At 40.4% G+C, this 24074-nt stretch overlaps 2 protein-coding genes across 2 annotated transcripts; both read left to right on the top strand.

Annotated features, from left to right (window-relative positions):
- The first annotated feature begins 5606 nt into the window (after positions 1-5606).
- LOC147504293 (uncharacterized) lies at positions 5607-6041 on the top strand. The gene has a single exon (XM_086605132.1). It carries the CDS (start codon positions 5607-5609, stop codon positions 6039-6041), a length of 435 nt encoding a protein of 144 aa, XP_086461258.1.
- Positions 6042-6854: 813 nt separating this feature from the next.
- LOC147504294 (uncharacterized) lies at positions 6855-8189 on the top strand. Its single transcript, XM_086605133.1, has 2 exons — positions 6855-7007; positions 7512-8189. The coding sequence occupies exons 1-2, from the start codon at positions 6855-6857 to the stop codon at positions 8187-8189; spliced, it is 831 nt and encodes a 276-aa protein (XP_086461259.1).
- The last annotated feature ends 15885 nt before the right edge of the window (positions 8190-24074 follow it).

Here is a 24074-nt window from a genome sequence, read left to right on the forward strand (position 1 = left end):
CGTCATATGGACCCATGGTATTAGTTAATCATTATTTAATTTTCTTCTCTCTTTACTCTTAATTTTCTTCTATGGCTAGACCATTCTTTTCCATTCGTTTGACCTTTGTGCAGGCAATTAACACACACTTTGTAGAACTTAAATGGAAGGTAGGGTATTGAATGTCTTTGCTTTCTGTGGAGGTTTATGAGGTGGGATTGGAGAATAATTTTCAACATAAGCGATCTAAACTTGAAGCATCTTGCATCCTTGGTTTCAATATATTGAAACTAACAGATATTCGATCGAGAGACGATTTTTTTTTTTTTGGAATCAATGGAGACTTGAGAGTGACGAGTGAGGGTGAGGAGCTTTTGACGAGTATAGAAGGAAAGAGATGATGAAGGACCTACATGGCTACATGACCGTCATGTTTAAAATGCCTATCATGTTAAAATTTTGTACCGTTAGATTAAGAAGATCAAAGAGTTAGAAAAATGAGTAAAACTTGAGTCAAATAAAGTTGAGTCGCAGGAACCGGACCCATTAACCGAATCTGCAAACAATATTTTCCCATAAGAACTTTATGTCTTTATCATATGTTGTTACTTAATTTGTTGTAGTGCTATTGCTTCTACCCATTTTGTAAAATAGTCAGTGGCAATCAACATGAAATGCCTTTTCCCTAGTGTCATAGGCATTGGTCCCACAATATCTATCCCCCACATTGCAAAGGGCCACGGACTGAAGATGTTATGTAGAGGCTCTGCTAGAGTAAAAATTAGTTTTGCATGCAGTTGACACTTAACGCATTTCTAGGAGTATGTCGTGGAGTCTCTTTTTATGTGTGGCCAATAGTACCCTTGACTTAAGAGGCGATGCGCGGTGGTGCTTCCTGCAGAGTGACTACTGCATTCTCCTTTGTGCAATTCGGCCAGAACTTGTTGGCTTGCTTTAGGTTTAGGCATCGAAGCAATGGTCCTATATAATTCTTTCTATATAAATCCCCATCCAACATAGTGTATCTTCTAGCAGTTTGTTCCAGTCTCCTTTTTACTTTCGGGTATTCTATTTCTCTTCTCTCCAAGAAGCCTTTCACTTCATCTGACCAGTCCTTAGGCTCTACATCGTTCTACATCACCGCTGCCGCTTCGTGCCAGGTTCTTGGATGTTCCTTGTATTGAACATTTATAGTTTTGCCTTCTGTCCCTTTTAGCATTGATGCAACATAAGCCAACACATCCGTGTGTCTGTTATCTCCTCTATTCAAATGCACAAACCTGATTGACTGGAATCTTGCCTCTGCCATGTGCAACTCATATAAATATTTCACCATCTGCGGACATCTTGCTGTGAACCCTCTATTGAATTGGCAAACTACCAAATTTGAATTTGTGTAAAATGTCAACTTTGTGACTCCTGCCTTCTCCGCCAACTCCAGTCCTGCTAATACTGCTTCGTACTTTTGTTTCATTGTTAGATGCATTGAATCCAAGTTTCATAGAAAACTCTAACCTTGTGTTCTCTGGAGTAACCAGACAACACCAACTCCGCTCCCAGTATCTGCAGATGAACCGTCCGTGAACACCTTCCAGCCATTATTTTTGTTCCAAGGGTCGTTTTCGTCCATGGCCTCCTTGGCTTCAGCTTCGATTTCCATGTCTGCACCCCATGTTGGGTCTTCCGCGGGGAATTCTGCCAAAAACTCTGCCACTGCTTGAGCCTTCTCTGCGGTCCTTGCTTGGTATTCTATCTCATATGGACCCAACAACACAACGCACTTGAGCATTCTCCCTGACTTTTCTGCTTTTAGAACCTGCTCCAAAGGCAAATTAGTCACGACAATAACCGAATGAGATTCAAAATAAGGTTTTAATTCCAGTGCGGAGAACATTATCGCAAGAGCAAATCTCTCTATTCAGTTGTATCATGTCTACACATCCAACAATGTTTTACTTTGGAAGTACACCGGATACTCTATTCCATTCTCTAGACGGACCAACACAGAACTGATTGCAAATTCTGATACCGCGAGGTACAAATATAGCTTTTTGCCTAGGCATGGCCTCAAAAGTATTGGTGCTAGCTTGTCCCATGTACATCTTGAGTTCATGGAAAGCTCATTCACATTCCTCCATCCATTCGAAGTCCGTCATCTTCTTAAGTAATTGATACAGAGGATTGCATTTGTTAGATGATTTCGAAATGAATCTGTTCAACGTTGTTATCCTTCCCGCCAATACCTGCACATCTTCCTTAGTCCGTGGTGACGACATATTGTCCAAAGATCTTATTTGCTCTGGATTGGCTTCGATTCCCCTCTGAGTAACTATATAGCCCATAAATTTCCTAGATGACACCCCGAATGTGCATTTCTCCGGATTCAACTTCATTCTATGCTTCCTCAATATCCCAAAGGTTTCCTCCAAACCTTTCATGTGTTCTTCTTCCGTCATGCTTTTCTCCACTATATCGTCGATGTAGACTTCCATCCTTTTTCTTATCTTGTATGCAAACATTTTTTTCCCTTAACCTTTGAAATGTTGCACCTGCATTTTTAAGACCAAAGGGCATCCGAGTATAGCAATAAGTCCCTCCATTAACAACAAACCCGGTCTTAATTTGATCTGGTTCATACATCTCTACTTGGTTGTACCCCATGGAAGCGTCAAGAAAGGAGAATATTTTGAACCCTGCTATTATGTCCACCAACTCGTTCACTTTGGGCATCAGGTAACTGTCTTTTGGGAATTCTCTGCTGACATCTGTGAAGTCCACTTACATGTGCACCTTGCCATTCTTTTTTGGTATTGCAACAATATTAGAGAGCCAAGGGGGGGTACGCATTGTCTTTAATTATTCATGCCCTTTGTAATTTCTCAATCTCTTCTTTGATACTATCTTCATACTATGGACATACACTTCGTGGCCTCTACTTCACTAGCCTTGCATCTTCATTCATGTTCAACTGATGACATGCAAATTCTGGGTCTATTCCGGGTATCTCCTCTACGAACCAAGCAAACACATCCTTGTTCCTACTCAAAAATTCTATCAGCTCTTCTTTCCATGCCTCTGGTAACAACGATCCTACACCCATAAGTTTCTCCTCCTATATTTCTCCCAAGTTAACCATTTCTACCTCCTCCATTGTCTTGGACTCTTTTCACGGTATAGGTGTGTCCGCGGACAACCCTATCTGTAATTGCTATGCTTTCTTTGGGTGTTTCAGACCTTCCGGTCCTCTGCTCCCTTTTAACATATCCTTTACTGTGGCGAAATGACTTGACTGTGCCGCAAGCTGGTCTCCCCTGACCTCATACGTCCACTTGTCGTGGGAAACCGCATGAGTTGATAATAAGTAGATGGGAAGATGATTAGATACAAATTTATACTACCAAAGCTGTGCATCTCTAGTGAAGAAACAATAGATTGGAGATGGAAAAATAGTAATTAAATACTCTCAAAATTCATAGAAATAATAAGGAGTAGTCGTGTTCGAACCACTCTAGCCGTACGTTACTTGAGTGCAAGTCTAGATTAGATGAATGCTTTACTAGTGAGAGTAAAAATAGTAAATTTAATGTTATAAACAGTGTTTTATATGATGAGAGAAGGTATTAGAAGGGGTTTAATCCGCCACATGATTTGATTGACTATTAGTTAGTTATCAAATCGCTTGTTTTGATCCATAGTGAACATTGTAGTGACCTAATTAATGATGGGCTGGATATCAGCGGTAGAGGGAGGGGTGGCAAAATAGGGAAGGGAATTCGAGGAGTAGGGGATCCTTGCCGCGGAACGTGACATGTGTACGGAATGAAGGGGGACCGAAGGATGGGGCGACAGGTGGACGTCTTGGATGAAGGTTTAAATGGGTATAAAGAGAAAGGGATAGAGAAAAAGAGAGGAGAAAAAAAAGGAGGAGAGTGAGGAGGAGATCTGAGAGGAGGAGATTTTAGGCTCACACATTTGGCGCCGTCTATGGGGAGAGATCAAAGCACATAGAGAAATGGCGACAAGGGTGAAACGAGGAGTAGGAAGATCGAGAAAAGTGGTGGTTGTTGAGGAAGAGGTGGAGTCAGTAAGGAGTGATGAGAGGGAGCAAGGCGGGGAAGAGACAATAGTGTCAGATTCAGAGGAAACAAGGCTGTTACATGAAGAGATAGCAAGGTTGAGGGAAGAAAATGAAGGGCTTCGAAGGGAAAAGGAGACTATAGAGGAATCTGAGAGGGAGGTGTCGGAGTCGGAGAAAGAGGAGGAGGAGAGGCCAAATCTGGTGGATAATGTGGTGACGTGACTCACAAAGGAGCAAGTTAGAGAAATGATTGCCAGCGATCTGAAGGCAAACTTGGAGCAAGCCAATCAAAGGTTTGGGTGGAGCGGCGAGTCAGGTGGTGGCGAGACTAAACTGCAACCCTTTGGCTGATGCGGTGTGGAAGTCCGAGGTTCCGAAGAGGTTCAACTAGCCCAGGTTTGAGAGGTATGAAGGGAAGGGAGACCTGGCGGATCACATCCATCACTTTCGTCAGTAGATGCCACTGTGACAAGAGCCGCGATATGATGGGCTGCGATGCATGATGTTTCCTGCGAGTCTGAAAGGGGGAGCATCTAACTAGTATTACCGGCTACCAACTAAGAGTATAAACAACTTTCAGGACTTAGAGCAAGCGTTCATAGACCACTTCATACATCAGAAGAAGCGGGTAGTAGATATCGCGGCGTTGTTTAATGTAAGGCAGAGATCTGCAGAGTCGGTGAGAGATTTCTTGTGCAGATTCAAGGCAGAGACGTTGAAGGTGGAAAACTTGGACGAGAGAACTGCAGTGATAAATTTTGAATGAGGGTTACGGGCGGGAACTAGTGTGCATGAATCCGTGGCTAAGAACGAGATTGCGACATTGCATGATATATATCCGAGAGTGGAGAAATATATAAGGTACGAGGACACTATGCAGAAAGAAATGAAGAGACCAGGAAAGGCAGTGTTATCATTGGAGAGAAGCGAGGACCGACGAGGGTATGATGCGTCGGGCAAGGGAAGCGATAGGTATCGAGGGAACTCATCGCGGCCAGAACGGGGCCGGGAGGAGATCAGCAGGGAGAATAGGGAGAGGAAACCCTACCGGGAGACGGAACAGGTCGCGGTGAACAGGTCGTTGGGAGAGATATTACCATTGATTCAGAATTTGTAGGGTTACGAAGGGCTGCGAAACAAACCAACGGAAATACCAGGCAGGCCTTATTGTGCTTATCATCAAATACAGAACCATGAGACGAATGACTGCTATGCATTGAAGTGGTTGGTACAGAGGATGATAGGGTAGGGGTTGTTGAAGGAGTTCATAACGGAGAATGGGAAAGAGGAGCAGGTACCAAATCAGGGGAGGATACTGGGAACGATCAACGTCATTTACAGTGGAGAAGTGTTGAGTCACAACGCCCACCGAGACAAGATTAGACGAACAACGAGTATCCAGCAAGTCAACGAGGCACCAGGACAGTCGTGGCCTTCTCCATGGTCCGCAAGTGGAAAGGGGAGCATAGTGTTTACTGACGCGGACCTTAGGGCTGTCGACTCTCCTCACGAGGATGCATTAGTAATCACAGTGGTGATGGGTAATTATATGGTAAAAAGGGTGCTGGTGGATTGCGATAGCGCTGTGAATTTGTTGTTCAGAGGGGCAATGGAAGAGATGAAGATAGATAAGAAGCAGTTAAGACCTTCGCAGACAAATCTGTATGGGTTCAATGGAAGTGTGACGAAGCCTTTGGGGGAGCTCTTGCTCCCTATGACAACGGGGCCGGTGACAGTATTCTCTCGATTCAAGGTGGTGGACATGGACTCACAGTACAACGCCATTTTAGGAAGGCGGTGGATCCATGAAATGAAGGCGGTACCATCAACTTATTACCAGGTGATCCGGTTTCCCACCCCGACTGGGATGTATGAGGTTCGCGGCGATCAGGTAACAGCGAAGAATAGTCATCAGGGAACAGTGAAGAGATGGGTTCGGGGAGCAGAGGGAGAGACCTCAAACCCCAAGAAAAGACATGCATAGTAATTACAGTGTGCCTCTACCGAAAGGGAGGCTGAGGTGTTGATGGGATCGAAGTTGCTGGATGAGATTGAAATAGTGAATTTGGGGACAGGAGAGGAAGAGAAATTCACATCGATAGGGGTCAGTTTGTCGGAAGAGTGGAAGAATGAGCTGGTACGGTTCTTATCCGAAAACAAGGACGTGTTTGCTTGGGTAATTGAGGATGTCATTAGATTAGACCCAGCTTTCGCATGTCATCGGTTGCACATGAGGCTGAATGCGAAGTGTGAGGCCAAAGTAAGACAGAAAATGCGAAGCGTGAGGCTGAAGTATGCCGAGGGAATTCGAGAGGAGGTCGCAAGGTTGAAAGGAGCTGGAATAATACGAGAGGTGGAGTTCACGGATTGGTTGTCTAATGTAGTTGCGGTACTGAAGAAAAATGGCAAGGTTCGTATGTGTGTCGATTTTACGGATGTTAATTCAGAGTGTCCTAAAGACAGCTACCCAATGCCGCGAGTAGATGAATTGGTAGACAGAACAGCGGGATTCAAAATATTTTCATTTTTGAATGCATCAATGGGATACAATCAAGTCGCGATGTATGGACCGGATCAGGAGAAAATGGCGTTCGTGGTAGAAGGGGGTACATATTGCTATACTAGGATGCCATTTGGATTAAAGAATGCAGGGGCCACTTTCCAGTGAGTGGGAGAGAAAATGTTTGAGAGCAAGATTCGAAAGGGAATGGAGATATACATAGACGATATGGTGGAAAAGAGTATGTGAGAAGAGAAGCACTTAGAGGGGCTGAGGGAGACGTTCAGAATACTGCGGATGCATAACTTGAAGCTCAATCCAGAGAAATGCACATTTGGAGTGACCAATGGAAAGTTTTTGGGCTACATTGTTACCCATCGAGGGATAGAGGCTAACCCTGAGCAAATTAGAGCCTTGGTGGAGATGCCCTCGCCGCAGAACGTCAAAGAGGTACAACGCCTAGCGGGAAGAGTCGTGGCATTAAACAGATTCATTTCAAAGTCGTCCAACAAATGTAGGCCGCTGTATCAATTGCTAAGGGGTACGTCAGATTTCATATGGACTGCGGAATACGAAAAGGCGTTTCAGGAGTTAAAGAGTTATTTGGGTAAGGCACCTTTACTGTCTCGATCGGAACATGGGGAAAAATTATACTTGTATCTGGGGGTCTCGGAGTATGCTATTAGCTCTATCTTGGTCTGGGTCGTTGACAAGATAGAGAAGCCAGTATATTTCTAGAGTAAAACCTTACTAGATGCCGAGACCCGGTATAGTAGAGTTGAGAAATATGCACTGGCAATGATATTCTCGGCCCTGAATTGAAGCCGTATTTCGAGGCACACTCAGTGGTGGTGGTAACGAATCTGCCTCTGAAATAAGCACTAAAGGGCGGAGAAATCAGGAAGAATGTTAAAATGGGTGGTAATGCTGAGTTCTTAAGAGATACAATATCAGGTTAGAACCGCGGAGAAGGAACAGGCAGTGGCAGAGTTCTTGACAGAGTTCCCGGCAGAGGATCCCACTTGGGGGGAAGAGATGGTCATGGAGCCAGAAAGGTGTATTGAGCAAGACTTCTTAGGCCCCTGGGACAAGAGAAACGGGTGGAGGGTGTTCGCAGATGGATCCGCAGCGGACACATGCAGCGGAATAAGGGTAATGATTGTTACACTAGATAACCACAGGATAGAACTCACCATGAAGTTGGGATTTGCTGCATCTAATAACGAATCAGAGTATGAGGCGGTGATAGCGGGTTTGAGGATGGCTGAAGACTTGGGGGTGAGTGAGCTGACCGTATACTCGGACTCAAATCCATTGGTGTGTCAGGCGAATAAAGGGTTCGCTGCCAGGTGCCCACGAATGGCGAGGTATTTGGAAGTATTGTGTAAAAGGTCTGCTAAGTTTACGAAGATCAAGTTCATACATTTGGGTTGCGGAGAGAACAGGCATGCTGACGCCTTGAACTACGTGGCCGCAGCCATACCTGGATCAGAGGAAAGAACAATAACAGTAAGGAGATTGGAGAAACCGAGCACGGAGGAGGCGAATGAGGTGTGCCAGGTCGCAGAGGAAGACAATGGTTGGATGGAGCCCATCAAGAACTTTTTATCTGGGAAACAGATTACTGATTAAAAAGAGAGGACGAGGTGGGAACAAGCTTCTCAGAGGTAGATTCTGGTAGAGGGAGAATTATATCGAAAAAACTTCAGTGGGCCATTGCTGAGATGTCTCGGACCAAGGTTGGCGCAAGAAGTACTAACAGAGTTACATGGGGGAGATTGCGAGAGCCATTCGGCGGGGAGAACCACGATACACCGATTGATAACACATGGTTACTTTTGGCCCCACATGAAGAAAGACGCAGTGGAATTTGCCAAGAGATGCGACAAGTGTCAGAGATTTACTCAATTGATTTTCGCGCCGGCCGAACCCCTCCATAACGTGTCAAGTCCGTGGCCGTTTGCAATGTGGGCGATGGACATAGTAGGGCCGCTGCCCATGGCTAGTGGCAAGAGGAGGTTCATGCTGGCCGCCACAGATTATTTCACAAAATGGATAGAGGTTGTACCCTTGCAGCAGGTGAAGGAGACCCAGGTAATTAAGTTTTTGTCGGAGAATATCATATGTAGATTTGGATTGCCATATGCCGTCATTGCGGATAATGGGACTCAATTCATGGGAACCAAGGTGCAAGAGTTCTTGCAGGCGTACAAGGTGAAACAGGGATTCTCGGCACCATACAACCCTGAAGGCAATGGACGCGGAGAGTCTTCTAACAAAACTATAATGAACAATCTTAAGAGAAAGTTGGAGGATAAGAAAGGAGCGTGGGCTGACGAACTGAATCATGTCCTTTGGGCTTACAGAACCGCACCCCGGACAATCACTAAAGATTCTCTTTGGCCTACAGCGTGGAGGCCGTGATCCCGTCAGAGATGGTGGCATCTACTACCCGTATGAAGGTGGTGGAGGAAGGTTCAAACTGGGGTATACTGGAGAGAGACTTGAACTTGGCAGAAGAAAGAAGGGACACCGCCTGGGTAAGGCTGGAAGAGTATCACCGATGTCTCCAGAGACAATACAACATGAGAGTCAAGCCGCGACAATTCAAAGTAGGAGATTCAGTGCTCTGCTGAGTAACTCCGAGCACTAAGAGGCCGAATGATGGGAAGCTGGGGTCCAATTGGGAGGGGCCCTACACAGTAGTGGACGTAGGAGGAGCAGGCACTTACAAGTTACAAACAACAGAGGGAAAGTTAGTAGAGAAAGCATGGAATGTGAGAATGTTAAAGAGATTTTACACTTGATTGTAATGGAAATCCAGAGCAAGAGACTGGAGATGTTTGTAAATATATAATACAATGACACTTTTGAGAAAACAAAAAGAGTATATCTTGTGATGAAATGTTTTCAAAGTCAACTAGGGAGGGCGGAGGGGATGAGCCTTTCGCGGACAAGAGGTCCAAATTAAACAAGGGGCAAGATGAGTTGCCCTGGCGGGCTGCATGGCCTAATAGAGTCCGCGGAGTGGGATGAGCCCTTCGCGGATGAGAGTTACAAGTCCCACCTGGGGGCAAAGAGAGATGCCCCAGCGAGTTGCAAATCAAGCATAAAGAGGGGACAACGGAGGGGATGAGCCTTTCGCGGAAAAGAGGTCCGAATCAAACAAGGGGCAAGATGAGTTGCCCCGGCGGGCTGCATGGCCTAGCAGATGGAAGTTAAAAGTCCCACATGGGGGCAAAGAGAAATGTCCCAGTGAGCTGCAAACTAAACATTTAGAAGGGGTTGGAGAATGCATAGAGGTGAGTGAGACCATTCTGGACATGCAATTCACAAGATCAAGGGCGGGCAATGCCCCAGTATTGCACAGTACTAGGTGATACCGCGACCTAATCAACACTATAGCAAGAGGAGGGACAAAACAAATGTGACAAAATTAAACACCAGGAAAATAACAACTGAGTACTACATATGTCGAAGTTAATTACAAAATAGAGAGGAGCAAAATCAAATACAATCTTCAAAGATGAAAGGATGGCCAACAATGGGGCTAGTCTCGGTCCTGAGGCAGGTCGTCAGTAGGGAGTGTTGTTTCGAGGGATATCACAGCAGGTTCTGAGGGAGTAATGTCATCAATGGGGGCATCAGATAGCAGAGTGGAAGGATCATTAGCAACAGGGCTCATAGCAGCATTAGTCTCTGGTAGTGGGGATGGGGGTTTCTCTGGGAGGAGACGTCCTTCTTTGATTAGACGGGCATGCTCTTCACCAAGTTTTTTAGCCAGTCGCTTCTCGGATTGGGCCTTGAAGCTTATTCGAAGCTGCTCCATGTCTTTGGTGTGTTGCAGAAGGAAGGCATTGGTGCTTTCAGTGTGCTGGAGGAGAAGGGCTTCACGCTGCTTGCTCAAGCGGTTGTTTACTCCATCCATGAATTGTTGGTGGGCAGTTTCAGCATTTTTCAATTCGTCCTCAGCGCGGAGTTTAGCCATAGCCGCGACTTCCAACTCTGTCTAGAGACGGGTGCAGGTGGCCCTCAACCCGTTAGGTCCGCCTAACTCCTTTTCTAATGACTCCACAGTACTGAGAGATGAGAAGAGGTCGTGGATCATATAGGACATGTCCAAGCTCGCCTAGAAAGGGAAAGGAGGTTAGAATGTCCAAGAGCTGAGAGATGGATGCATGGTAAAAGAGTTAATTAGCTTTTCCCAGGCAGTGTAGAGGGAAGTGCGCTGTTGCTCAAAGGTGCCGCTATCTGCATAAGTTAGGTCATGGGGAAGATGAGAACCATAGAAAATGGTAGAGGCTACCGCGGGGTTCTCCATAGCAGAATCCGCAATATTGACCTAACGGCCGCGCACCTTGAAGGTGGGGTAGAAAGCTTCAAGAGCGACTTCTTTGCCGGGACACTGAGTCTAGAGAGTAGGAGGAACAGCCGCGGCGGGTTCTGTGGAGGTGGAAAGATGGCTGCATTTGAGAGGAGGCTCGCCAGAGGGAGGATCCGCAGCCACTGGGGCGTCCGACGGAGTAGGGCCAGATTAAGTGGCGGCCACCTCTATCATGTCGTCATCGGATTCACTGTCATATAACCGAATTTTGGTGACGTCCATAGGGGGAGGTGTTGAATCTGCGGATGGGGTGTCTGTAGAGGTGCATTGATTTTCCCAATCTTAAATAGAGCGAAGGGAGGAGGGGGTATACCTACAGGATTGAGAGGGAAGGTTAGCGGTGGATTTTTGAACTATTTTGGCGAAGGCCTGGGCCTAAGCCTGGGATTTGGTAGTTTTTTAGGTAAAGCCGCAGCTAGGGGGCTTGCTTTTAGAAGGCCGGGGACCTGCTTGGGGAGGTGGTGAAGGCCTAGGTCTTCTTTCTTTGGGATGGGGAGGGCGGTAGAAGGGAGCAGAGTATTTGCCTAAGGTATGTAAAGATGGGTCTTATAGCAAAGGAGTCCCTTGAGATGGATCAATGCCGAGGACGACAGTTTGCTATGAGCCTAGACTGCGGAGTTTCTCGAAGACCGCCGATGTAATCCCCGCATAGAGGCAAGATTTGGAGTCGGTCCTCCAACCTGTGCAAATACAGAGCAAAGGATCAGTCAGCAGCACGTAATGCACACAGAAGAGGGAATAGGAAAAAACGCTTACTGCGAGTAAAAAAGTGAGATTGTTCAGAGTTACTTTAGGAGGAATGGCCATGGACAGAAAATTACCAGAAATGTACAAAGGGTAGTGGTGCCAGGTCTTGTCTGAAGTGGTAATTCGAAGAATAAAAGACCATTTACCTGGATGGACACAGAAGGAGTGGTAACCCACACTGACGTCCTTGGTACTCTTTCTTATGTAGTAGTGAGAAATGATGTCGTGGAGGACGATCTGGGGTTCGTGGCTTTTGTTGTAGTGGTTCGCGACATACATTATAAGCCAGAAATTTCCTATGCCTTGGCAAGGGGGGATATTGAAGTAGTTGCACACCTTGACATTTAATAAAGATAGTGGAAACCGTAGGTTGGACACAATTTGGCCGACCATGGCCACCAGACATCCCAGCTTATTTGGCACTAGATGGGGGAAATGGGTCACGTCAGGTACGTGTTCAATAAGAATATCATCAGGGATCCCATAGCCAACCCTGATTGCTTCTAGATTAGGGCGGCGGGATTGAGGGGGAGGAGGGGGGAGTTTAAATGGCCACCCGGTAGTGGAGGGGACCGCGGTGGAGTCCACCAGAGGAGGGGACGCCACCCTATCAGACCGTGAAGAGGACGAAGCCTCTGGTTGGGAGTCCGACATCTGAGACAGTTGGGGGGAGATGGATCGTCACCACAAAAGAGAGAACAATAGAAATCACAGATAAAGGGAAGAAGATGATAAACAAAAGAAGGAGAAAGAAGAAAAAACCAACCTAATGCACGAACCCAAGTGGACAAGTGCCGGAACAATTGAGAATAGTGGAAAGTAAAGAGGAGCAAGGCAAAGAAAAGCTCAAAGGGCGGGTAGAAAATAAAGTGCAAGGAAAGTGATGAAGGGGTAAGGATTTGAAAATGGAGTTTATCGCAAGGAAGAAAAGGGAGTGAAAGGTAAATGAGAGAGGAAGAGGAATCGAGCGGGATTTGAGGGGTAGGAAGGGCAGAAGGGTAAAAACGAAGGGGCAGAAACCGAGGCGCCACCAATCGGACCAGAGAGAAAGAGACACATGGGGGTGCAGCAAACGAGGCGACCAAGATCCAACACACGTGCGACACGCATAAAGTGAGTATGTCAGGAGGAGACCATAACCCATGATGAAGAGAGAGGGGAAGGTGGGTTCTCGACCCCGCCAACATCAAGGGGTTTGCGGACTCAAGAGGGGGCATTTGTAGTGACCTAATTAATGATGGGTTGGATATTTGCGGTAGAGAGAGGGGTGGCAAAACAGGGAAGGGAATTCGAGGAGTAGGGGATCCTTGCCGCGGAACCCTAAGCCGCAGAAGTGGCATACGTATGGAAGGAAGGGGGACCGAAGGATGGGGTGACAGGTGGACGTCTTGGATGAAGGTTTAAAGGGGTATAAAGAGAAAGGGAAAGAGAAAAAGAGAGGAGAAAAAAAAGGAGGAGAGTGAGGAGGAGATTTTAGGCTCACACAAACATCAAGTCGTCTCGGATCAAGACTTCACTAGCATGAAAGTTTAGCTCCACCACAAATCTCTTTGATAGTGGCTCTAAACTCTAGTTCTTCGTTATGAGCTCTATCTTTAGACACTCACAATGAAGAACTTGACGTTCTTAATGCAAAATAATAAATATCCTAACTACCAATCATCCTCACGTGGCTTCATAAACCTCCTCTAATGGAGGTTTAACCTTGTGTCATTGGAATCATATTAATTAAACAATTAATATAAGACATAATGTAAAAGAGAATTATTAAAATTAACTAAAGTTTTTATTGAAGAAGGTTAATTTAATGGAGGCTACAATTATAAACTATTCTAACCTTAAACTATACTAAAACTAATTATAAACTAAATGGTTGAGAGAAAAGTAGAAGTGAGAAGTGTTTAGCCTTAACCCTCTTTATATAGGAGAGGGTTAGAGTTAAATTTTAGTGCATGGGTAAAAAAAGGGGACTTTGGGCCTCTAATGTGAACCCAAAGTCCATTAGGTTAAGTCTAAAATGGCCACAACTGTCATAAATTATTTCTGTGCTTGTTTTGTCCACTTTTACAACTCTGATTGGGACAAGGCTGGGTCCATTGGAAATCGGGTTCCGAGCCGGTCGTTTTGACATAAAGTAGGTGCAATTCCGAGGCTCGAGTCCAAAGATTACGGCCTATTGAAATTTTGTTGACTTTTATGTTCTTTTTCTACCCGAATTGACTTTGACTGGGCTTGAAAAAGGCTTTTCTTCATGAATCTTGGGCTTTAATTGTAGAACTTCCTCAACAATCATCTTGACTCGTTTTCCATGCAAAAGTGATGCCTTTAGTCACCTAATCAGCTTCAAATCCTGAAATGCACAAAAACACTTAAACAATACTAACTCTTATTTATTATAAACATAATTGGCCTAAGTAGAATACTATTAAGAGGTTTAAAATGCACTTTTGGTTGCTTATCACACCACCCCCAAACAACATTTTGCTTGTCCTCAAGCAAAGATGAGAAATAAAAATAGATAAGTGGCAAAAAATGTGGTCCTAACTAATCTCGTTTCGCGGAGTGCGATTGCATTGACTATATGCAATAAGGCCTTAAACTACTTGGAATTCCCTAGTGGACGAGTTATAGTCTTGTGAGAGTTTCTAGAGAAGATACTCACAAGCTTCATTTATACTACAACAACTAAGAGATAAAAGTAAAATTTCCTAATTAATCTCAGATATCTATACATCTCAATAACAATATAATAAGAACAATGCTTTTGAAACCTAAGCTAATACACGCATAATAATCAAATCATCTAAAGATACTCATGCATGCTATGAACTATGTTATGAAATGCAATGGCAAGTCTGCTTCTGAAACTTTTGGAATATTGTCCTTAAGTAGGTTCTCACAATTTGTCAAGACAAATATACGTTACTCTGATTTTTCCACTCAAGTTTCGCTCACTCCAGTGTGCAGTGGGCACACTTTTCCTCACAATCTCAATGACATCCAAAGGAGCCGAGGTCGATCAATCACATCTACCACTTACTATTACACCAAATTAATCCTAATTGAGCTAGATGTCTTTATTAGGTGATACAAGGCTGAGGTGATGGTTTAAGAAGAAACTGAATGGATATTTAAATAAACAAGTCTGAGATAATAGGGTCTTCAATTACATATAACTAGAGAAAACCTTGTTCTTACTTTGCTTCTATACTTAGTTTCCATCCTTAACCTTTTTGTTTTGGCTTTTTGACTCATTTTATTCTTTTTTTTTGGAGTTTTTATTTTATTTTTTTTTTCTTTTCTTTGGATGGAAACTTCTTTTCTTTTTCTTTTTTGAAGCAACTAACTAATTTTGGTTTTCCACAAGTCGTTCTCTTTCTTTTCTTTACTCATCCTATTTCTCAGACTCATTCAAGATGGGTAGGCTTATTTTTATTTAATTGGTTTTAAAGATGGGTAAAGACTTTGTGGTTGTGAAAAGACTAAATGAAAAGGCTCAGTGGGGCGACTAGCGGATAATTAATTATAGGTATGAATTTTTAGCTATATCGATCCAAAGAGGGCCTAAATTTTCGCTTAGGATATGGTATGGTGATCAAGCAAGTGGATGTGTGATTTCTCTACTCAGATTATACTTCTCATTTGTATCATCACTCAGCTCATATGAGGCTTTTAGGCTAGAATCTCACAGGATATGTAAAATTAAGTAGTCTAACTTAGGTCTCAGAAAAATACTGTCAAGTACACTCATACATGCTCATGCAAGATGTTAATGAAAAGATGCAATGACTATTACCTACATATTAACCTAAGTTTCTAAGAACTACGCTTAATTCTATTGCTTCTTGAGATTTCTAGACTAATATCATCATGGAAAAAGAAATAATACCATTATCCTAAGTGCATAGTATAAACTATTTTTATGTTTTTTCTATTTTTCTACGACAAATAATACGTAATATACAACCTAATATGTGCTTAAACGTTTACAACGTGTTTCTATACCACCCCCAAACAGAATCATGCTTTGTCCCCAAAGTATGGAATAAAAATAAAGGATAGAGAGTACCATAGAAACATGCTTGTAAATAGGAGCACCTGTAAAAGAAAGTTAAACAATACAAATATAAAGAATAAAATGCAGACGCAACTCTTATATGAGTTCCATCCATTATAGAGATAACATAAAATAAAAAATTGCTTGGGACATAAGCGAACTCTAACAGGAAATTATAAATATTACCATATATAGTTGCGCTAATCAGGCATTATCCTCGCTTTGCTTCTCACTTGTGAAATGAGGCTCCTTTAAGTCTTGACTATCTATGACTACTTTCCATGCCTTCATTCTATTTTCATATACCCTAGCTAACCGATTTAGTGCGACTTGGTCAGACGGGGTATATGGGACTATTAGGTGAGGTTGGATGCGCCAGCCAAGCCAAACTATAACATGTAAAGAACGGACTATAGCATTAGTTGGGCGCATTGTATCAACCTTGACCCAATCGGTGAACATATACAGAATTTTGGGAAAAAGAAGGTCATGATACGACTGACCGTGACTGGCATAAGAAGGTACTTATGCCTTATAGTCTGGGCTCTGGCAAGACCAGCCACTATGGTTTTGGATATATCATAGAACCAACGCCCCTCTGCTAAAGCAATGAAGGCGTTGCAAGTGAAGGAATCTGCAGATTTGAAGTGCCAATCTCCTAGGACATTAAGCTTAAGGAAAAGCATAGCAAGACCTGTATTAAGGGCCATGCTTCCTAAGGATACATTATGTTGGCCTTGGTGTTCTACTTGGAATATACCCGCACCATAGGTCTCGTGGAAGTTTACCCAGTCATAATGGATGTCATTATCATCTATATAATTAATATGGGTGTGTTAGGCAGGGATTGGAATTTCTAATGCACATGCAATTAAGTATTTAGTCAGTAAACAAGGTTTATCATCTAACGTCACTATGAGAGCTTGTTCTCCATGGGAGCATGTAAATAATTGAACATGCTCATAAAAGTATTTAGTAAGGGTAGGAGAATAAATTTGATCAGGTCTTACTAGTAGGGTTTCCCATTCATGCTCCATTACCATATCATCAAAGTATGCAACATACTTGTTATTGAGAAATAGATCCTCAAAAAACTGTTCCAGTATAATTTTTGGAGTAGACATAGCAAACAAGTAATGAATTTAAGTATTGGAAGTTAGAGAAGAAAAACCTGGAAATTTTAGCCTGGAAGCTTGCGGTGAGGGTGTGCGCACGCTTGAGATAATCCTTCGGAGGGCGCGGAGTGTAATTAAGAATGTTGATACCAATTTTATATTAGTGCGGTGCGTGCTATATTTGTGCTTGTGTAAGGCGCGTGTGTGGTCTAAGATGCAGCGATGTGTTTAGGGATTTTAGTTATGAAAGAGCATGCTTAGAGTTTGTTTTTATAGTGTTTGGTTTCTAAGTCTAATGCCAGATGGTTGCTAAAATAAAAAGATGTGAAAAAACATATTTTTACAATAGTTTCTAACACATGGATTCTATTTTAGTTTTTGGAATTTCTATATATGATTAGATTATGAAATTCCCTGAAATTTTGATATTCCACGAAATTTAAGGCTCCTAATTATATTATGGATCCCAATTGAATAAAACAAGGCCCATGGGTTGCATAAAATGGGTTTTCTCTATTAGATTAGCTTATGAAATTCTGAAAAACTTTGAAATTCCTCGAAATAACATGTACCTATTTACATTGTGGATCTCAATTAAATTAAACAAGGCCCAAGGGTTCATATATTTTGTCCCAAAACTTATAAAAATGTGATTAAGGCATGCAATTTCATACGTGCACATACATTGTGCTAAATTAAAATATACTACCCCCAAACAATTGAGAGGGGGAGGGGGGAGAGGTTCATGCAATAATTCAGTAAAATACCTAAACATGTTGAATTACAACAGAAACTATACGGTAAAGAATATGTGATTAATCATGCATTAAATTTAACGATACGTGCATAGTAGAGCAATCACATAAACAAATAAATACTAACTACTTAACTAAAGAAAATGCATTTAGCAAATAATTAAACTAAGGTACTGAAATTAAAACAAGTACGAAAATTAAATAGTTATTACAAAACAAAGATAAATCTAAATCAAATCCGTCACAACAAATCAAAAAGAAATAATATATCCCTGGGAAGAAGATGGTCTAGAACCATCAAAACGACGATGACGCACATGTCTAGAGTCAGAAGAAGAAGACGAACCTCCTGGCTGGGGCAAACGTCTCAAGACCTCGGCCTGAAAAGCTGTCTGCGCCTATTCTATATTCTTTAGAGTATTAAGCATGTCAACGTGGTTGGCATCTATACTTCGAATGTTCTGCTCTAAGTTTTGGTGATGACTTTGAATAGAACCCCTGACTCTTCTGTATCGATTCACAGAGCGTAGATAGGGTTCGCTGGTTATCATAAAGCGTACGCATCCTGAAAATAACACGTAAAAGTAATTATTTTATTTGTGTTGTTGTTTGTGTTACGTATCTTTTACAAATCTTACTTAGCCTATTAAATATTGATTAGTATAGTGGCTAGCAAGGTATCAATCATACTCTAAATAATTAGTTGATGAAAATAGAATATCCTAATCTAAACTATTCTAATGGATGCAAGTAAAATACGTGGCTAAGTAATAATGAATATATGGTTTATTTGATTTGAGATTTAACTATACGTAAACTAAACTAAATTAAATATATTAATATGAATCAAGAGAGAGAGTATCTTGGGAGAGATGAATCCACCAAAATCATAGAATTAGTTTAATAATTAATCAATCATGCTTAATATAAATCACCAATAGAAACTCACCATACTTACAAATCTTATGCTCATAACCATGATGATAATATTTGGCTTTCACCGTGCTTTCTACCTTACCACCAAGTACTTCTTCAATCTCCAATAATATCTTCTATCTAACCAAATTGTGCTTTAAGTGACATTCAATATACAACTCTAGGTGCCATGAAAAATCCACATGTGGCATTAACCATACAACTAATTGAGGTGCCATAAAGAATCCAATCATCACACTAGACCACAAAAACTAGAAGAAAAGAATCTAGGGTTTGTGGTATTTGGCTCTTCACAATCATGAATTACCCTAAGACCTCCTAACCTCCACAAGAAGCGATAAATCAATGAATGAATAAGAAGAAACTCAATGGGGGATTTAACTTAAAACATGATAGAAGAAAAACTAAACTAAAACATAAGAAAAAAGCTTAATCTCCCCTCCCAAGAGAAGGGAGATTAGCTCTTCATACTAGCAAAGTCGGTAAAACTTTTGGGTGATGATACCAGAGGTCCAGGGCTCAAACCCTGCCAGTATCAAAGAGTTACTGATCTCATTTAAAATAGTCTTACCAATAATATATATATATATATATATATATATATATATATATATATATATATATATATATATATATATGGCTTACATGTTCGTTTGGATAAAGATTAGAATCCTATGTTTATTTGGTGTCAAACTCTCTGGAATATTTATAGAAGAAATCCTGAAAAAGTTGGATTCGGTTGGACAAAAGTTGATCATGGCCCACTTTGCCATGTAGGCTATTTCCCAAGTTGCAGCTTCTAACAGCTTTCAGTTTCCTAATTCTTGTGAAACTTTGAATTCTTTTCCATGTTGATCTCCTCTTCCTATGAAGTCAAAATTAAGACTTTAAGATCAGATTTAAGAGTCTTCTAACTCAATTATTATCCTCTTTTAGAGTCCCATTAAGCTTGGCACTTATGGAGACAAATATGTCGTTTTTGCCTTAGACCTTTAGCTGTAATTCCCAGTGACTCCTTTTTGACTTATTTGACTTCTTTCCCCTCCATATTTCACATTTAGGTTCTTTGACCTGAAAAACTCAAATTGCATCATTTTAGAATATTTAAATATAAAATGGAGACTAACATACACATAATTGGATATATAAATCATTACTTTTGAGCACTTATCACAACCCCCAACTTAGCAAATATGAGTTATACTAAAGAAGTGTTCAAAGCTAACAATACTAATTAAATAATAAACTAACTCACTTTTGCAGGCATCGCGGTTGCATTTACCATATGCAACAAGACCTTAAACCTTTAAGTTACCCTTAAAGGAAGAGTTATAGCCTCATGAGGGTTTTCAATTGATATACCCACAAAATCAAGTTTACATATGAACTATGGTGAAATTTAGATAAAGAAATTTTTTTAGTTAAAATGTCTAAATCAATAGGTTACCACTTATCACACCCATGATCATAAAACATTAGGCTAAGGTTCTATTCGTAAAGATAGAAAAGATTGACTACTCATCCTAGCTAGAACTTATTCATTTTTAACCATTTTGATTTCTTTCCCTTTTCTAAGCAACAGAATTTCTACCTCACCTTTGGATTAGTATTTTGACTTCAAATCTCACCATTTCATACATTCACAAGAAAATCTCTATCAGATAAGTTTTCTATTTTACCTCTATATGTAGGGAAATGAGTAAAAAGTAGATTATCCCACATATTTAGTCAGACAGACAAAAATTTGCAAATATATAAATAAAGTCTCATGAAAAGAATGTCAATCATATTTGAAGTGTCGGGTCCTTCACTTTAGCATCCTCTAACCTATTCTACACTTCATATCATACTTAAGTGATAAGTCTGGGTATTAAGATGGGGATTAGGACAGGTTAACAAGAAAAGGGTAAAAATGATTCAAATATTTCTGAGAATATACTAAAGACTTTTTGCACTTGACCTTGTTGGGAAGTTTCTTCACTTGTAGACTGCAACATTTGAACTCTATTACTACTTCTGCTCAATTATTTATATATATTTTCTTTCTTTTTCTCTTTTCTCTCTATATATTTTTTTTCTTTGAGCAAAAGGAATGATTTTCTTCATTTGACTTTGGTAAAATTTCCTTCAAAATCTTCTTCATTCTAGCTTTCTCTTTAGTTTTTTAGAAATCCTCAGAAATATGGGTAAGGCTAATAATATGGGATATACTCCTTATCTAGAGTTGGGTTTATGATGATTGGTTAAAGAATAAAAGGCATAATATATAAGGCTCAAAAGGGGTTAACATGATAATCCTACTAGGTGGGATAAAGGCTGATTGGTTCACTACTTGACTTATCAGTATGATATTCCACTTTGAATAAACTACATGACCTAATGGCTATCTCCCCAGTTGATGCCACCTCGTGATTGACCAAATCAAGAATAAATGAGACTACACAACGAATTTAAGCACAAAAAAATGGTTGAGTCAACTTGGACTCAGATTTACGTAAAGACTCTCCAAGAAATTAAAATTGAAAGGCTCAAGTCTCACAAGTCAAGTCTCTGTACTAATTCGCTAGTTTGGTAGAAGTTTAAGTTGCTTTTTCATTTGAAATTCCTCAAGTGGTGTATTATATAAACTTACTCTAGACTTAAGACTTTTATCAGTGAGATCTATTTCTAGTAATAGAAACTTAGTCTAAAAGGCTTACTAATCCTGACTATGACTTATAATTTCCAATTTCAATAGCCAGTTTAAACGATAAAAATATAGTTTTCACCTAGAATCACCATAATTCACATATAAACTTTCCAAATATTGTAATTAAAATATTGCAAAATTTTAATTCTCACACCCCTAACTAAATTAGGCATTATCCTCAATGACTAAATAAGATAACTGAAAGCTTACCATAATTGAAATAATCAGAGAAGGAGGGATATTACCTTAAATGCATGCAAAATTACATAAGCTAAAATATGTAGAATTTATATCCTTAACAAAACAAATAAGAGTGATGATTCATAAGGATAAATAATTACTACAACGACTAAATATTTGTCAGCTCAATCCGTTGAGTTAGACGTCTCCAAAATGGCGGATAAAAGGTGTTAGAGTGGAATGTATAAGTTGCATGTACAAATGACATGACTGAAAATAAATTAATAAATAAAAAAGAAATAGACAACAATTAATAAAATAACAATAACTAGAATCAATAGTTTCATTGTTTAACAGAATACATGATTTGTCTCTGCCTAAAAATAAGAGTGATAAAAAATAGTTATTAAGAAAATGCGGAACTGTGAGAGTCCAAATTTCTCTACCAGAAAATCAGTTATGATAATAAGCTCAGATTCATTATCCCATTCAACTCCATTTTCCCAGGCCACTCGCCTCCACATAATTGATTCTACAATCATAAAAATGTGAACAATATCTTCATGACATTTGTCCCCCTTAGAATGAAAGAGACAATCCTGACCGCAATTTTCACATTCTTATTTGAAAAGTTTAAAATGTCTGTTCATAGCATTGTTATCAAACAACTCTCCATAACAGAGTTCAACATGAAATTTTTGTTTAGTTTCCATGTGCAACTGTTTGCAAACATGTCCTTGAACTGGCGCAAGGTGTATGTATTGGCCAAACTAAAGCAAAGAGGACATAACATAATCATAATTATATTGGCTAGCAACTCGTCAAGTTCGGAACAAATAACCATAATTTACTATTCCCTCCTACTTATAACCGAGACCACCCGACCACCCCTCCTTTTCTCATGTTTCCCTCCTGACAATAGTAACAACAATAGAAACCCAATATCTATGAATTCAATCAAGAACTTCGACAACTTGATTCTCTTTCTATTTTTGTTGTTGTTATTCTTTTTCTTATCGAATGAGAAACCAAATTCTCCACGTCATTAAGAGAATATAAAAGAAAAAGAGAAGTGGAAAATTGGAGGATCGCTTAGAACCGAAACTGGAGAAACTTAGAGGAGCTAATTAGGAGAGGGGGACGTCAAAACTATTGTTTGGACATCTACAGTTCCAAATTTTTAAATTTTAAAACAGAGTGAACTGACTGGCGGTGGTAAGCCTTGCTGATTTGCAAGTGCTCCACATCATGGGTAGGCTTTGAGATGAAGCTGTAGCTTCCGATTTTGGTTGAAGTTGAATGGTGATGATGATGAGGTAGTTGAGTGGTGGAGTGGTGATGTTTAGTGCAGCTGGAGGTAGAAGATGGAGGCGATGACTGAAAGAAATAGTATCAGGCCTTCTTTGTTTTCTATAATAATACCCTAGTCAATTGGGCTTTTTTAGTTTTTAGGCCCAAGTGGTTATCGATTAGGATTGGGTTCGAAACAAAAATGGATTCTAACTTACTTGTCCGGAATAGAGAAGAATTTCAGCTTACTAAAACACAACTTAAAACAAACACATCACATATAACAGTTCTAAGCTTCTATCAATCTTATTTTTATTCCTAAAAACTAATTAATCACTCACTCCATAAACTATTGATATTCTAAGAAATTAAAAACAACTAAGCGCTCATGACAGTAAGAAATAAACTTAAATATACTTCTACCCTCTTTCTAATATTATACCATAACGACTAAAAACTAATCAATTCTCCATACTCACTACAACAAATATGACATATGACATCACTAATTTTAGATCACTTTCAGCGAAGTGATGTCATATGAAAACTATGACATCACTTTTCTCAGCATGTGATATAATAATTATCATAATCTTTTTTTAACATCACTTATTTGAAAGGCTGATGTAGTAGAGTTGTACAACATCATTTTAATAAGTGATGTCATGATTGTGATATAGTAACACCTTTTTACATCACTCGCTGTGTCATTTATAAAGTGATGTAATATCTATGTATTCAACATCACTTTAAAAGTGACTTTGCCAAGTTTTCGAAATCACTTGTGATGTGACTTCCACAAGTGTTATTATTAATATACTTATTAATTATTAAGTTAATTAGTTAGAAAAATCCATCGAAAAAAATTAGATTAAATAGAAATGAAACAGGCGCGTGATTGGTTTGCTAGACTAGCCACCCTTAAACGAGAAATAAAAAATAAAAGACTGTTATTTTTTCTACTGAATATATTTTGGTTTCCCTAGTTAGAATTGAAAGACTATCAAAAAATTAGTTTAAGTAGAAATTAAACAGCCACTGGTTTTCTCGACTAGCCTTAAACAAAAATTAGAAATAAAAAACCACGAATTTGATACTGAAAATTTTGGTTTCCTGTTGAGAGAACTTAGTATACACTACAACAAAAGGGATCTGTTGCAGTGCACCCTTTTGCAGCGCCCAAAAATCGTTGGTAAAGGACATCAATTGCCGCGCCTTCCAGTGTCGCTAAATGTTTTGGCATGGCCTTAATTGGATTTACTATTGCGAGCGCTTCCGGTTCGGCAAATGGTCTCATTATATTTTTTTTTGAAAAGAAGAATAAATATATTTTTGGAGGAAATTAACCTTATGCAACGCTGTTG

Source organism: Coptis chinensis, chromosome 4, assembly GCF_015680905.1.
Source record: "Coptis chinensis isolate HL-2020 chromosome 4, ASM1568090v1, whole genome shotgun sequence".
NCBI classification, from domain to species: domain Eukaryota; kingdom Viridiplantae; phylum Streptophyta; class Magnoliopsida; order Ranunculales; family Ranunculaceae; genus Coptis; species Coptis chinensis.

Excerpts from the sequence above, each read along its gene's own strand:
- LOC147504293 (XM_086605132.1), top strand. The coding sequence starts at position 5,607 with ATGGTAAAAAGGGTGCTGGTGGATTGCGATAGCGCTGTGAATTTGTTG.
- LOC147504294 (XM_086605133.1), top strand. The coding sequence starts at position 6,855 with ATGCATAACTTGAAGCTCAATCCAGAGAAATGCACATTTGGAGTGACC. Across the intron at positions 7,008-7,511 it reads CGCCGCAGAACGTCAAAGAG|GTTAGAACCGCGGAGAAGGA; the intron begins GTACAACGCCTA and ends ATACAATATCAG.